Here is a 14,552-nt window from a genome sequence, read left to right on the forward strand (position 1 = left end):
TCCCGCGGCAGTGCGGAGCGCTGCAGGGGTCTCACTTCTGCCGCCCCGGGCGCTGCTGGCAGCTTCTCGACCCTGGGTGGGGAGGACACCCCTCCCGTCTTTGGGCACCTCGTGCAAATGCCAGCACTCCGAACCGACCGGCAGCCGCCCCCCCCCCGCCCCGCCTCACCGGGCGCTGCTCCCGGGACTGCCGTCCGCGGGGTGCGCGGCTCCCCAGCCCCAGCAACGGGGAAAAATAGCAAATAATATACTTGCCCGTACGGGCTTTTATTCCCTTCTTCCCACTTTTTTATCTTTAAAATAGTCGTTGTAAACTAACCCTGTCTCGGGGCTTTGCCATGATCTGAACTTGAGGGAGGTGAAAGTGGCAGAAGAGAGTTGGAGGGATGGGATGAATGAAATGTGGTCCAAGTTAGTTCCCCCCCCGCCCCGGCCTCCCTTCCCCCTCCAATTCGTAATCAGAAATTACTGCCCGAGGAGCAGATACTTCGTTTTATTGGCTCGTTAAAAAAAAGTTTTCAAAGTCTAATTTCCACCAGATACATTGATTTTCCGTTGAAAACAGAATTAAAACAATAAGCGCGGGTAGGTGCCATTAAAGCTAAGCCATCTTTGGCTGTTAATCACGGGAGAGAAGTATTAGGAAAGTCAGTAAAGGAGCACTGGGTTTGAAACGCAAAAATCCAGAGTTTAGGAAGACTTAAACTCAGAGGAGAGGGACTGAAGCAGGTCAAGAAATAAGGCAAAACTCTTAATAAGAGTTAAAATTCAGTGTGAGGTTACTTCTCGATATGGCAAGGAATACGTCGTTCCTGGAAGGGCTTTGTGATTGAGAAATACATCCATTGCTAAAATACCGTTTGATGCTCATGTCGAAGAGGAAACCAAAATAATCTTTTTCTTTTAAGCCCCGATTTCAAATCAAACCAAACCCAACTAACCAAAAAAAGCAAAGCAAAGCAAACCAAAAAGCCACCCCAAAAATCCCTCTAAATTTCCATCCGCGGCTGTGAACAGCTTTCCTAGGGATATTTGTTTCAAACCTTACAGGCGCAGCGCCCTTGTGTTCCCTAGGTCTCTCTGCCTTCCCTTCCCTTCCCCCTTTTCTACTGCTTGGATGGTCGGTTCAGAAGCAAATGTCTTGCTAAATAATGGCTAGAATTTGGAAAAAAAAAAAAGGAGAGAGAGAGAAGGAAAAAAAAAAAAAAAGCCGGGAAAATGCGCACCAGCATTCAGGTGCTAACCTACTTATTTGAAAGTAATTTATTTTCCATTTTGCCCGTTTTCCCCCTTTAAAACAGAACGCTGAAAGAAAGAATAAGTGCTTTAACATTTCAGTGTTGTGCTCTGGTAATTACTTTTTCACTTTTCCCCTAAGTTCCAATGTGAAAACCTCACAGGGGGGTCTTTGCTGTAGCAGGGCTACAGTTCCCAATCCCAAGCGCAAGATCTGCAATTACAAACCCATTCGGTGCCCTTCCCTATCATTAATATGCATAAAATCCTGCTGCTAATCTTATAATCTGTTTTGTTTCATCAATTGCTTGCCTAGCACCAGGCGGGAAAGAAAAAGAGAGAAAGAAAAAGAAAGAAAGAGGAGAAGAATAAAGCCGGAAAATCACGGAAAGCTTTGGAAAGTAAACGGAAAAGCCAAATAAATCGGATTTTATTTTTGATAAAGCAAAAATCGTTAAGGCTGTTAAATGGAAGTAGGATTTTCCGATGGAGGGGTGAGTGTCAGGGAATTTTAAGGAAAAATCTGAATATATCCAGCATTTTATTTGCATATTCGATTTGTCCGCGTGCGGGTCATGAAGTTCCTTAAGCACTCAGCGGCGAAGGCGGGAGGGTGCGCGGAAACACCTCAGGAGAGTATATTAATATTCCTTCAGTCTGACGAGGGAGAGGAGGTGGCGAGCTCGGGGAGGGGGGGGGGGGGGGGTGGGGGGCCCCCCCCCCCCCCCCCCATGACAAGGCGCGACAAGCCAACGCCAGCAGCAAAATCGCGAAGGCCTTTTTTTTTAAACCCCCCCCCCCCCCGCCCCCCCCCCCCCCCCCCCCACCTTCCAGAGCGATATTAAGGAAATAAAACCATCTACACCACACGCGTCCTATTGAGATTAATGAAAAAATTATGCCAAAAAAGCAGAAAAAAAATTAACCGCAACAAACCACCAACCAAAAAAACCCAACCCCAAACAACCATTATCTCGTATATCTTATCCTCCGTCCCCCGCGCCGGGCCTCGCCGCCGCCTTGCCGTGCACCTGATGATTTATTAACGCAATCTGCAGGGATAAAGACACGCGTGCCCGGCTCCTGCTCGTCCCAGCTCATCTCCTAAGTAATTGTTTCTCATTAGTTCTGATAATGTTTTAATAGTGCTGCCCGTAATTTAGTCAGCCTGGAATTAATAACGGAGGGTGTCCTGAAACGCACGGGGATGGGGGGGAGCTGCAATATAAGCAGTTAGTCTTTAATTAATCAGATTAGCCCGGAGGTCCCCGCGCTGTAAGGGATCCGCCGGCGCAGCGCCCTCGGACGGGACTCGGGTGGAGGGAGGGAGAGAGGGGTCGGCCCGCGCTGCTCATCCCCAGACTCCGCGGAGGGCTGCGACGGGGGTCTCTGCCGCCCGGGGCCTCCCGGAGGAGCGGGGAGGCGGGCTCCATGGTCCAGTCCCGGGGGGGCCGCCCTCCGCTCCCCTCTTACGCCGCTCCCGGGCCGGTCTCCACCCGGTCCCCGCCGTTCCCGGGGGGGCCGCGGAGAGGCGCTCCCGCCGCCCCCGCGCTCCCTTCCCTCGCCGCTTCCACGCGGGCCTGTCGGTGGGATTCTTCCTCCTCCCCTTTCCTCTCCCTCAATTAAACCAAAAATAACCCAAAATGATTGCAATCGCTGCTCGGGGACGGAGGGGAAACATGCTAAGCGAGGAGACGGGAGGAGTAAGGCACTGTGGCTCCATACGTGAGGCCATGGAGGTAGTGAGAAATGAAACTAAAAAACAACTGTTTTCTATTTACAGTTTTAAAGAAACAGAACAGCCTTCCCCGCAGTGTTTGTCTAAGTGCAGCAGCATTGCTGCTGTGTAGGTCATGAAAAGGTTGGTGCATAGTTTAAAACTTCCCATTCTGTTAATTTCTTAAAGAACAGTCGTTCATAGTCTGAGCACAAAAGCTCATGATTTAATGAGGAACAGAAACAAAATCTCTGATTGTTGGTGTTTCAAACTTCATTGGAGTCCTCTGGCAACCACAAGTTGATCCTCTGCAGCTTCAATACCCTTTAGCCCTCCATATAAGAGTACATGCTGAATAGAGGACAATGCCTGGTTGTTATGTTTATTTACCCTTACTACAAGCTGGGTTAAACTCTTCAAAACAGCTTTACTAAGCCCGTTAACCACACAGCCCACATGATCTGTAGCCGTATCCCTAATGTGATGTAAATCTGACTCGAGACCATATGCACGAGTTCTGCTGCATTGTGTCTCCGAAAACTACAAGTTTATTGCCGTCCAACCTTTCCCGGGCTGGATGCTTCCAGGAGGAAACTCTCTGAATAGAGACCACTTAAAAAAAGAGAAAAAAGTCAAGAGTCCTGCACTGTTGGAGCAATATTTTTAATGGCTGTTGCACATTTACAGAAGGGCGGTGTGTGGGGGATGCAAAGCTCACACAAGGTAAAGATTTTCATTGCAATTATTTCAGCTGGTGCCTAATCATTTGAGGTTTTGCCCTTTTTGCCAGGAGTTCTGCATCAGAGTGGGAAGAAGCACAGATAGAAATAGAAGCAATTGAATCAGTTTTTGTCTGCTCTTTCAACAGAGCTCAGAGTTTGTTTCGCCTTTCTCCTTCAGTGAAGTCATAATCTTACATTTGTAGTAATTATCGTGATGTCACACAGTTGGTGATGTAACTTCGTCACAGGCTATGAGCAGAACATGGGCCATGCAGGAGTGAGCAGTGGTTTGAGTCAGGAATAATTTTAGTAATTAGCTATTCTGGCAAGCAAACTATGACAGATCTGCAAAATGGAAATGAATTTCTGCTTAAGCTTGACATCTTTAATTTCCCCCCCACACCCTCCAAGTATTATAGTCATCTTTAAAAACAGCTACTGGGGCCCCATGGCGAGAGCTTCATTTACCAGCTCATTTTTTCTTGATCGCTGTGGCAAGCGTAACAATGTTCTGTGCCTGCTTCAGTAATGGCATGTCGATCATGCTCCCGTGGAAAGTAAATGCTCCCTGGAAAAGAGAGAATATAAACTTCCTGAGAGACCTCTGGAAATTGTAGTTGGCTTGTCTTGTTCTTTAAAGACACATTTGTTTGCCAAGAAACAGCAGCTCCCACAGTAATCCTGAACAAGTTTTAGGAGACAAACTAACCGAGATGGGGCAAGTGCATTTAAAGAAATGCAGAGAGCAAGAAGTGCTCCAAAGAGGAGGTAAAAAGAGAGAGAAAAGAGAAGCCCAGTGTGCAGCCAGCCTGTTTCAGCCTCTCTAGCTGGCAGACACTGAGGGCCAAGAGCAGCAAGGCTGTGCATGCCAGCTGGAGAGAGGGGCTGGCAGACACAGCACCTGGGGAGCAGCTCTGCTCCCCACCTCCAGCATTGATCCAGGGCTGTGCCACAGGGTCAGCACAAAACTGCCTACAGACAGAAGGAAAAGGCAGAAAAGTTATCTTTGTCAGGAAGCAGCAATGGGTGTTTGTGGGGTTGGAGGGAAGTGGAGGCTGTGCTGCTGTTTCACCTCTCCGTTAGGTCTCTGGTGCTAAAGATAGGCTGGGCCTGTGCTGAGAGCCAGGGACTGGGATGAAAGCTGAAAAAAAAAAAGTGGATGGCACAATAATATTGCCCAAATCTGTTCTGGAGCCAAGGTAAAGCCCACCTGAGCACCACATATAGGGAATTTCCCCAAAAGGATGCAGACTACTCTGTGTTTCAGCGGTGGTGATCTGAGAGCCAGGACAGGTTTCAAAAGTCACTTTGTATTCCTAAGAATTTTTTGTTGGTACCATGTTGACAAGTTTAAAACAATTGTGAATCATAGTTAAAATTTAAACAGAAGACATATGTTTTAAATAGGGCCAAACCTGACTTATTTCTTTGGATGCTTTAATCTACACGTGTTGCTGAGGTAGGATTTGGAAGACAAAACACTGCATTAAAATGTGCTCAAGTTCAGTAGACAAAAAACCCCAACTTATTTGCAATTCTAACAGTACTTTGGCACATTTGAATAAACACGCAAAACCCAACAAACCCCAAAAAACCAAATACAAATCCCCTCCCTGAAGAATTCAGAACTGAGGGCCTGGCCCCAGCATTGCACAGGGCGTCTCTGTGAAGCACTGTGCACACTTTTAATGCCCTGCTGCAATCGATACAGGATCACAGGCTGGTCCTAGATTTGACAGTGAGTGAGGCTGACCAAGAACAGGGTAAGAATGATAGCAGCATGTGTGCCTGTGAATGCATAGTGAGAGAAATGCAGAGGAGAACAAGCCATTTATTGTTTTCTGGTTTTCATTTGAGACTTGATAATCATTAAATAGAGGACTCCAGTAAGTAAGGTGAAAATATAATCCTTTCACAAAAATGTTTAGGAAATGTGTTGCTCCAATGGCATATCTAGTTTGACTGAAGTATTAATTAAATACTAAATCACATTCTGGAATATTTAAGACAAAAATCCACCTTAAACAGTAATCTAATACAAATCAATATTGTTGTGTGTAAGAACAGGCTGTATTAAAGCCATTGAAAACCTAATAGTAAAAACTACTTTATTCAAAGTAGATTTTCCTACTGTAGCGTGCAATATTTTAGGTAGGTTTGGAGAATAACTGTAATGACAGAAAAACTCAAAGGTTGATGCTTCAAATTGAATTTTTTTGTTTACAGAGTAAACAACTAATTCTACCTTACCCCAACAACACCAACAATAATATTATTATTTCTATTAATAAGACATTAGTAAATTAATAATTTATTTTAGCTACATATCAGTCATTTTCACTTTTAAACCTTTACAGAAAATGCAGCCTCAAACTATTCAATTTATGAGCTATTGTGAAAATAAATTAGGAACTAAGTAAATATTTTATGACATAGGATTTATTCAGGATAATCAGGTCTACACAGTGATCTCAAACTGCAAGATACATTTTTTTAACTGTAAGAAAAACATATTTTAATTGTGCCTTTTTTCTATAGCCATTCAGTGATGCCTATTCAGTAACAGCCAGTTCAGTAGCAAAGTAAAGAGTAAAGCTAATTCAGTAACAGCTATTGCTTACAGGAGAAATCTGCATGCAGATGACAGTGACAGGTAGAAATATGTTGAGGTCTGGCATTAGCCTTCTCAGTTTTGTGAAAGGAGCTCAGTTATCCTAAGTAGCAGCGATAGTTTTCAGAAAGAGATGGGTGCCTAGCAATATCAGTTCTGATCTCTGGTAGTCCAAATCATGATTGGAAGGGTCTTATCCCTTCCACTGACTGGATACAGGATGATTTGAAGTCAGATACCTCTGCAAGGTGCCTAAGTTGTAGCACAATGAATCTGGGTCAGGATGTCTTTTTTACAAAGCAAGAGTTAATTAAACAGCATGCTTGTTCTCTCTTCATTAAAATAACATGTTTAGAAAGGAAACCAGGATAACTGTGTATGTGGACACATGAACACTGAACCACTTGAGAACTGCTGTATGTTCCCTGCTTGTCAGTGTGCAGCTGTACTTCGGGTTGCTAGGATTTGAATTCTTGAAGGAAAAAATGCCCCCCTCTTTTTTTTTTTCTTTTCTAACAGTAAAGGGTAACATGAAGTTGGCTTCTCTGCCTGTTCACTCTGAGGCTTATTTTCTCCCTGCTAATTTGCAGTGTTGAGCTAAAGTCCAGAAAAAGAAACCGATTTTAATGCTATTGAATATACTCTATTCACTGACTCTCTTTCCACCCACAGGTTTCAACAGATAGGAAATACCAGTAATTACAGCTTTGTCCCCATGCTCTCTTTTCCAGTTCTGCTAGATGAAATTTGCCTTTAGCATTCTTTTGATTTTCTCTTGCATGAATATAAAGAAAACAAGACTTCCTATAAACACCATTTGCTTTGATAGCATTAATCTGGGGATTAATTTAGTCATAGATCTAAATTGTCTTTTTGGCTAATTTTCTTAACAATCTCACACTTCCAGCCTGTACTTAGATTTCCAGTAGTTCAACTATGGGACCAAGGGTCTGCTTGTAAGGAAGCTTGCAGCATGAATGGGAACAATGGCAGGTGGGTAGTGCAAGGCTGAGGTTTGCATCCATCGTGTTTGGTGGCTGTAGCCCTTGCTTGCCATGTCACCATATAAATCAATCAGTGGGAGCCTTTTCAGGAACCTATAGAGGGACCCTCCAATCAGGCTAATCAAATCTGTCAGACCAGCCCTGGGAAGAGACAGTCCCTCCAGGTAAAAGCTGATGGAGAACCTGGGAGAAGGAGCGGCTAGGAGGCAGTGTTGAAGATGGTGGGTGCAGCATCTGGGTAATGGTGCATGGGTGCAAGTAACTCGAGTTGGAAGAGAAGTGAGGGAATGGAGGACAACTGCAGCGCTCACCAGACAGCATATGAAAGTGCTGCCCTTATGAGAAGGGGTGGCTTTGTGGACCAAAGACTCTGCCCTATTTTAAGCAATGCAGTGTATATTCTGTTGTACCTATCCAGTGCTATCCTCCATGCAACCACACAGTGAATGTGCTGAAGGCAAAGCCCTGTGAGAAATAGGGTGACTTTTGGCACTCATCAGTCTGTAGCGTATGGGAGCTGTGAGGGCGCTTTGGCTGGTCCACGCTGTACAGCTGTGAAATCAGTACAACACAGCAGAAGGGTTTGTATTTGTACAGTCTCTCTGCTCCTTCAGCCTCATCACTCTATGCTTCTGTCAGGGCAGATTGTCAGGGAGGAATCAAGGAAGAAAGTGAATGGGCAGCATTTCCCATTTGGGTCATGGTGCAGACTAGCTAAGAGTCCTTCTAACTGACTGACGAGCAAGGAAAGACTCAAGGTATTTCCTTCTGGATAGCTCTGTACGGGCAGAGGAAGAGACAGGCAGCAGACTCATCTAGCTCCTCTTCTCTCTGTCTGCCTACTGCAGCTGCCCACAGAGCCCACCAAGTCATCCGCTCCCCACCTCCGTCTCTTGTATCAGACCACATTCTCCAGGCTGGATGATGCAGGATCAGTACTGTGAAATTTGCTGCTCCCCCCAGGAACCATGTAGTATTATTCACAATGACTTTTAATGCTCTGTTAAAGCAGTAGTAGTATTTTTAAAAAGTAACAGCAATTTATGCAAGATGCAGGCCATGCTGAGTAAGGTCTTAACAGCTTTATTTTGAATTTCAGTATGCCCTCAGGCACTTTGAGAATGGAATAGAGAATACTTGGCAAATACAGAAAACAGTTGTATGGGAATTAAAATTATAGAAAGCTGCTGGGTTTTGTTTTGTTTGGGTTTTTTGTTGTTTGTTGTTTGGGGTTTTTTTGTTTCTTTTCAGAAGGTAATGGCAAAAAATTATAGTCTTGATAGAAATAGAATTGAGAATGGTCAGCACCAACTGATAAAAAGATCCAGTCTACAGACAAGAGAAGTGATAAGGTGGAGTTGGCAGAGAACAGTCATTTTCACTGGTCAGGAGATGAAGATATAGGCTCATGAAAAAGGGAGGCAAATCCAGCTGTGCAGTAAGAATAACTAATGCGAAAAATTTCCAGGTAGCTGTGGAGAGATTTAAGAGGTGCAGAACCAAACTTTGTAACACATCAGTTTGGCAGACTTTATGCTTGTATCCTGTGAGCTTCCTTTTGGATAAACGCAGCCACTACGAAACCCAGCTCAGATCTAGCAAAGTTCAACATGTAATTGAGGAGTCATCTTTGACATCTTAGAAGACAACTCTGGTCATGGAACTTGGACATGTCTCTTATCATATCTCTATGTCATCCTTAAAGATTTCCTTTACCTCTAAGAAATGACACTTATCAAGTCACAGAAAGAATCTGTTATTTGTCTGTTATTTGCCTTGGTCAAAAGATGAACACATTAATGCATAGTGTCTATGTGTGGCAGCATCCAGGAACATTTGCTTTGTGAAACTTTTGAGAGTAGTTAAGAGCTTGGTAAATCTATAAGACCATCTCATAAACAGAGCATAATCTTTTTAGTGGCAAGAAGCTTTCTAGAAGTTAAATGGACAGGATTCAGGGTCCATGATTTCTGTGTTGTCTGGGGATCAATACGTTCTGATGGAACAAGGAGAGGGGAAGAAATGATACAGGTAATTTTATTGCTAGTGTTTATCATGGGTAGAATGGAATTGTGTTACATATGGAATTGTGTTGATGTTGACTACAACAGGAGAGATACAGGATGACAAGTGAGATACTCTTCTTGTTTTTCCAGAAGATCAGGGAATGTAAAGTTTTATACTACTTCTTCTGTCCTGAAACCTTTTTATATAATAGACAGTGTTACATGGGGTTTTACTTTCACCATCTTTTGTTTCCTTATAAACCACTGGGTTAAGGAGAGGAATAAGCAGGATAAAAACCATCATGATACAGAACATTTAGGGCACCTCATAGTTATGTGACACAATTATCTCTGAGCTGTGGATTAAAGTACTTGAGTTAATTAAAGTAAAATAATAATTGTTCTGGGACATATGGGACAATGATCAGACGAGTTAGTCCCCACTGGCTGACAAGACAGAAGAATTAGATGTACTCCTGCACCTGGGAATGCTTGTGGCTTTTTCCTCAGCATTTGCTCCATCTGTGGTTATCTATACCTCTAACCACATCCATCCTGATGACTGCAATGAGTTCACTAAGGGCGTTACTGCAGACCTTCAGTACAACTGCTGTTGTTATTCATTACCTCAGTCACTGGCAAGCCTTTGCTAACAAACCTTTGGTGTCTTGTTCTACCAGATCCCATCATACATGTAGCCAACAACTTTAACTCCCATGTGACAGTGGCCAGGATTTTCTTAAAGATTACATGAACTTACATTAAGACCGTGGCTTGTCTACAGCACAAATAAAAAAGAGCTATTATCTTGCATCAGATGAAAGAATATAGCCAATAGTGCTATGTTAATTTGTTATGTGTGTCAGTACATGGGCTGTCCTAGGCCACTGTTTAAAGACAGCCAACTTTTTCAAAAGCAGTTTACTTTGGGAATCTAGTCAGGCTATTTAGATGGCAGGCTTGGAGGTGCTAGGGGATCCTGTTGAGTAGGTAAGGCTTTGGAATGGAGGAGACTCTGGTTAGTCAGGCCAGTGGAAGAAAAGGAAAAGCAAGACAAGGTAATGTTCCAAGAAACTTCAACATGGACAAGAAAGCACCTACTGCTGAATTTTGAATTAAGTATAGGTCCAAGATATGTGTTATCTAATGCTCATGAAATTGCCAAAAAACCCCTCTGCCACTAGTTAGGAGACTATTGAGTGGAAGACAAGCAATCTCACAAGTGAGGGGAGGTCCTTTGACAGCACGTCCTGTCTGCCGTGACAGGATTAGAAATAGTGCCTCACTGATAAAGATTTGGGTTTTTTTCCAAATACTTTGCTCAACAGTTTAGCTAGCAATACTTTCCTTTGCAGATCAAATCCCTGCAGAGTGTGTGGCAGTTGGCTTATCTTCTTGTCCTACCTGGCTGCCTTTTGAGGGGATGTGCAATTAGGACCTGGGGGAAATGGACGTATGGGGGCCAACTAGCCAGTCACGCTTTTCTCCTCCACCCCCTTCATCATTAGGAGATGTCGTGAGTCAAACAGAGCTCCCACACTGCTCTTGTAGCATGGGCCAGAGCCTGTGTGTGAATACAGCCATTGTGTAAATAAGTAATTATGTAAGTCCCTGTGACCTGTGTCAGCACTTGTGGGCAGATGCCAGGCTAAATGGAAACGAGCAGGATGGGTGATGCCAGCTGGCCAGGGCAAACCTTGCATACCTCCTACTAGGAGAAACAGAGAACCAATATAGACAAGCACCCTGAAGTCCAAAGATGAATCTTTGATCCACAGTTATCTGAGAAACACTAATTCTTTCCAAGGTAATTCAGTGGCTCGCCCACTTCTGAAACCCAAAGGTTTTATAAAATACAAGGAATACAAGGAATAAACCCACTAAAATGTGCTTGGTTCTGAGAACATTACCTCTAATCCTGCACTATATTAGCTGTTATAAGGAAGTAAGAGTTTTGTGTTCTGCAAGAAGGGCAGATTTGCTCTTCCAAGGAGGGAAGAGAGCAGGTGGATGGCAAAGGCTCCCCATAAAAAGCATGGCATTCAGGAAGATAATTCCCCTGGGATTAATGAAAACACACATTGTTTCAGTGACTCCCTGCAGAGGAAATTTGGAAATCTTTGCTTTGGGGCGTAAAAAGAATGCTTGGGTTTGCTTACAGGTAATGAACAAAAGAGAAAGAGTTCTGGTTGCAGCAAATGACATTGGGTCGGTGCCTGGAGGAGGAGTGATTATCCTGAGTACAAAGGAATGATTTCTCTTGAAACAGAAGGTTGAGACCATATTTTTGGGGAAGTCAAGAGTAGGAAATAAGCTAACAGCTGTGATGGTGCTGAATGCAGGTTTAATTAATTTTTTTCTTCTGCAAGTTTTAGCCAAAGAGCTGTCATAAAGAGCTGGGTCATGACTGAACCTTCTCGTAATGAACTTCCAAAGGTTAGAGAGCTGCTAGGAGGTGTTCAAAGATATCTGGGTCAACTGAGCATGTTTTCCAGACTATAACAAGATAAAGTCTCTCCCTCCTCTCTGGTCAGGCCTGTCCTGCCTCCAGGGCAAGCTGACAGACAACTATGGCCTTCTTTTATCACATTTGCAATAGGTAGGAAATGCCCGAATAACTAGTGTAGTCACGTATGACAAACTGAAGACTTCACAAACAGCAAGCTATATGGACAGAATTTTTTGAGCTACGTATTTCCATATCCTTTCCTTTGAACACTTTCACATTTGCTCCTTTTCTGTAACAATATTATGGGTTGAAAGACACTTGTGCATAAAATCTTTGAGGAAAATAAATGATCCCTGAAAAGGTTTGTCAAAGATATCTTTTTGGCAAGAGGAGATGCTCAGTGGGTCTCTGTGATCTGTTGAAGGATGGACAGGGAGGGAATTTTGCCAAGTATCAACATCAGTAAATTTCTGAAGCCATTTTGTTGATATGAAGAAAACATTAAATATCACTACCTTTTGTTTCTTTTTGTCAGTGTAAACTTCCACTGGAGTAGAAGTAGTCAGTGAGCTCAGCGGATAAATCAGTTTGTAACGCCAGAAGCAGACCTGTTTGTATGAGATAGACTTCTACCTCTAGGAGCATATGGAAGGACACAAAAGGTCGAGAAAGAAAGAGCAACAACCACATGAAATAGAGACTGATTTTTGCCTCAAATAACTCCGAAGCAGCAGTACAAGAACTCTGGCAGAAGAAGCCCTTTCTAAAGCTCAACAGGTAGGAAGGACTTTGTGATCCTTCAAGTCCACAGTAGGGCAGGAAAGATGAAGATCAAGGACCTACAAGGTCCTTCACTTCTTCTCCACCTGATATTATTTTCCCAGCCCATATTGTATCAGGGTGAATTTATGCTGATACTTTTGATCTGTGTTTGGCCCAGACAACTGTAAAAGTTTTGTTCTTTCCCTGCCAAGTTCACTGATAAAACGGTAGCTTCGTCCTTGGATAGAGAGCTTCTTGTATAAACTATATTAATTGGTGTTCTGTGATTGGTTCATCGTCTGCCAAGGACATTTGAAGGAGAAACCAAAGAAGAAGGGAGGAAATCATGACCCCCGACTCAATTAGGGAAGACCCCCGAAGCATACCGCGCATGTGTATGGGGAATTCCAAAATTCTCATGCATGCGCTGAAGGGATGCACTTGCATAATAGGGACTGAGGGCCTCTGGCTGGTGGTGATGGCCACACCTGTGGAGGTTGAGGTCACTCAATTATTTGTATAAAAAGCAGATAGCACTTTCTTGGGGAACCTAGTTTTACCTCAAGGACAACGTTGCCTTTGGCGGGGACACCTGCCAGTTTGTGAACTTACTGACTCTCCAAGGATGCAGCTTCTGCTATGGGTAATTATAGGCATGCTAGGTTGGTAAGATAACTTTATGGGCAACAGCTGGGTAACTGGGGAGGTCGTGCTGGGGTCTTATTTCTCTCCTCCTTCCTCCCTTTTGGGTTTGTTCGTTTTGTTGGCCACCTCTTGTTAATAAATATCGGTTTTGTTGAGCTTGCAACGGTGTCATGGTTTTCAAGATTCAGTATGGTTCGAACCCTCACTAATACACATATATAAGGGTCTTGCCCTGCTGTGTGAACCAGACAAGCTGTTTTTCCCTCTTACAGTCCCCCAAGCTGCCTGAACCATTGGGGACAGCTCTTTCAGCTGGGATGGACCTGGGAATCCTGCTTGGTCCAACACCAGAGACTCCTTCAGGCCCCCCAAGTCTCTCCCTCTCACTGAGCAAACAACCTATTTAAGATCCCTGAATGGAGGGCAGACATGAGGAGATTTTTATTGCACTTTGCACTTTCTTTAGTTACCTTCTCATTGTAGTTGTTGCCTTCCTGTGTGCTCCTCTTGAGTAGGAAAGAATAAAATTAAAGAAACTGAGGGAAGTTTTAGAAGTTGGAAATATTCTCCACTGGTTTTCATTCTCTGTCTTATGTATCGTGAACGGAAGAATCCTAGAGAGTACGCTTGCTGTTGCCAGGCAAATCTTCATTTTATAGCACAAAAGCAGCTTCCTGGACAAACCCTATCCAATGATGCATTTTTTCCCCCTAGTGAGCATCATGGTTATTATATGGAAAAGTGAAAAGTAACTAATATTAAGACCTTAGTATCCTCAGATACCCTTAATTAAGTAATTTGGAATTAACTTGAGGTTTATGGTCATGGATGCAATTTAAACATAAACTAGAAAATTCAATCTGAAAGTAAATAACTGATTACAGGACACACAAAAGGCATTTGATACTGAGGGGAAAGGTAGCTGTAAAATACAACACAGTTGAGAAAAAATAATAATAGTGAAGCTCGTTCTGCCAACGAGAATGGAATTGCCTGTATTTTTGTGTTCTCTGTTTTTTCTAATTTTAGGTTCATTTTCTGAATAGGATTGAACAGCCATATTTTACTGTGATTCTCTATTTCAGCTGAGAGAGCTGTTGCAGAGAGCCTCTCCAGGTCCCTGAAAAAGCTGGCTAGCACAGAGAGGAGTGAAAAGGCAGCAAGACCACTGCTACTTAAATTAACTGAAACAATATTTTGGCTGTACAGGCTTCTGAATTCCCTCAGTAAGCCTTTAAAAGAGCCATCTGGTCAGAACATTACATCTCTAGTTAGATACTGCTTTGGAAATTGAAACGAGGCTCATGAGTTCTTGTTAATGCTTTTTAGAAAGGGATTTTGGAGGTAGGTAGTTGCCTTGGTGGGTTGCTTGGTGCAGAGCAGGTTTTGGCACGATGGCG

General features: G+C 43.5%; 1 protein-coding gene across 3 annotated transcripts in view; it reads right to left on the minus strand.

Annotated features, from left to right (window-relative positions):
- Positions 1-3,597: 3,597 nt before the first annotated feature.
- Positions 3,598-14,552, minus strand: part of CLYBL (citrate lyase beta like) — a 153,456-nt gene continuing 142,501 nt past the window's right edge. For all 3 annotated transcript variants that reach the window (XM_027644690.1, XM_027644701.1, XM_027644696.1), the window contains one exon: positions 3,598-4,243. In XM_027644690.1, coding sequence (XP_027500491.1) covers positions 4,148-4,243 — 96 coding nt within the window. In that variant the 3' untranslated portion in view covers positions 3,598-4,147. The remainder of the gene's footprint in view (positions 4,244-14,552) is intronic.

The sequence above is a fragment of the Corapipo altera genome, unplaced genomic scaffold (assembly GCF_003945725.1).
Source record: "Corapipo altera isolate COAL_440 unplaced genomic scaffold, ASM394572v1 0, whole genome shotgun sequence".
NCBI lineage: Eukaryota > Metazoa > Chordata > Aves > Passeriformes > Pipridae > Corapipo > Corapipo altera.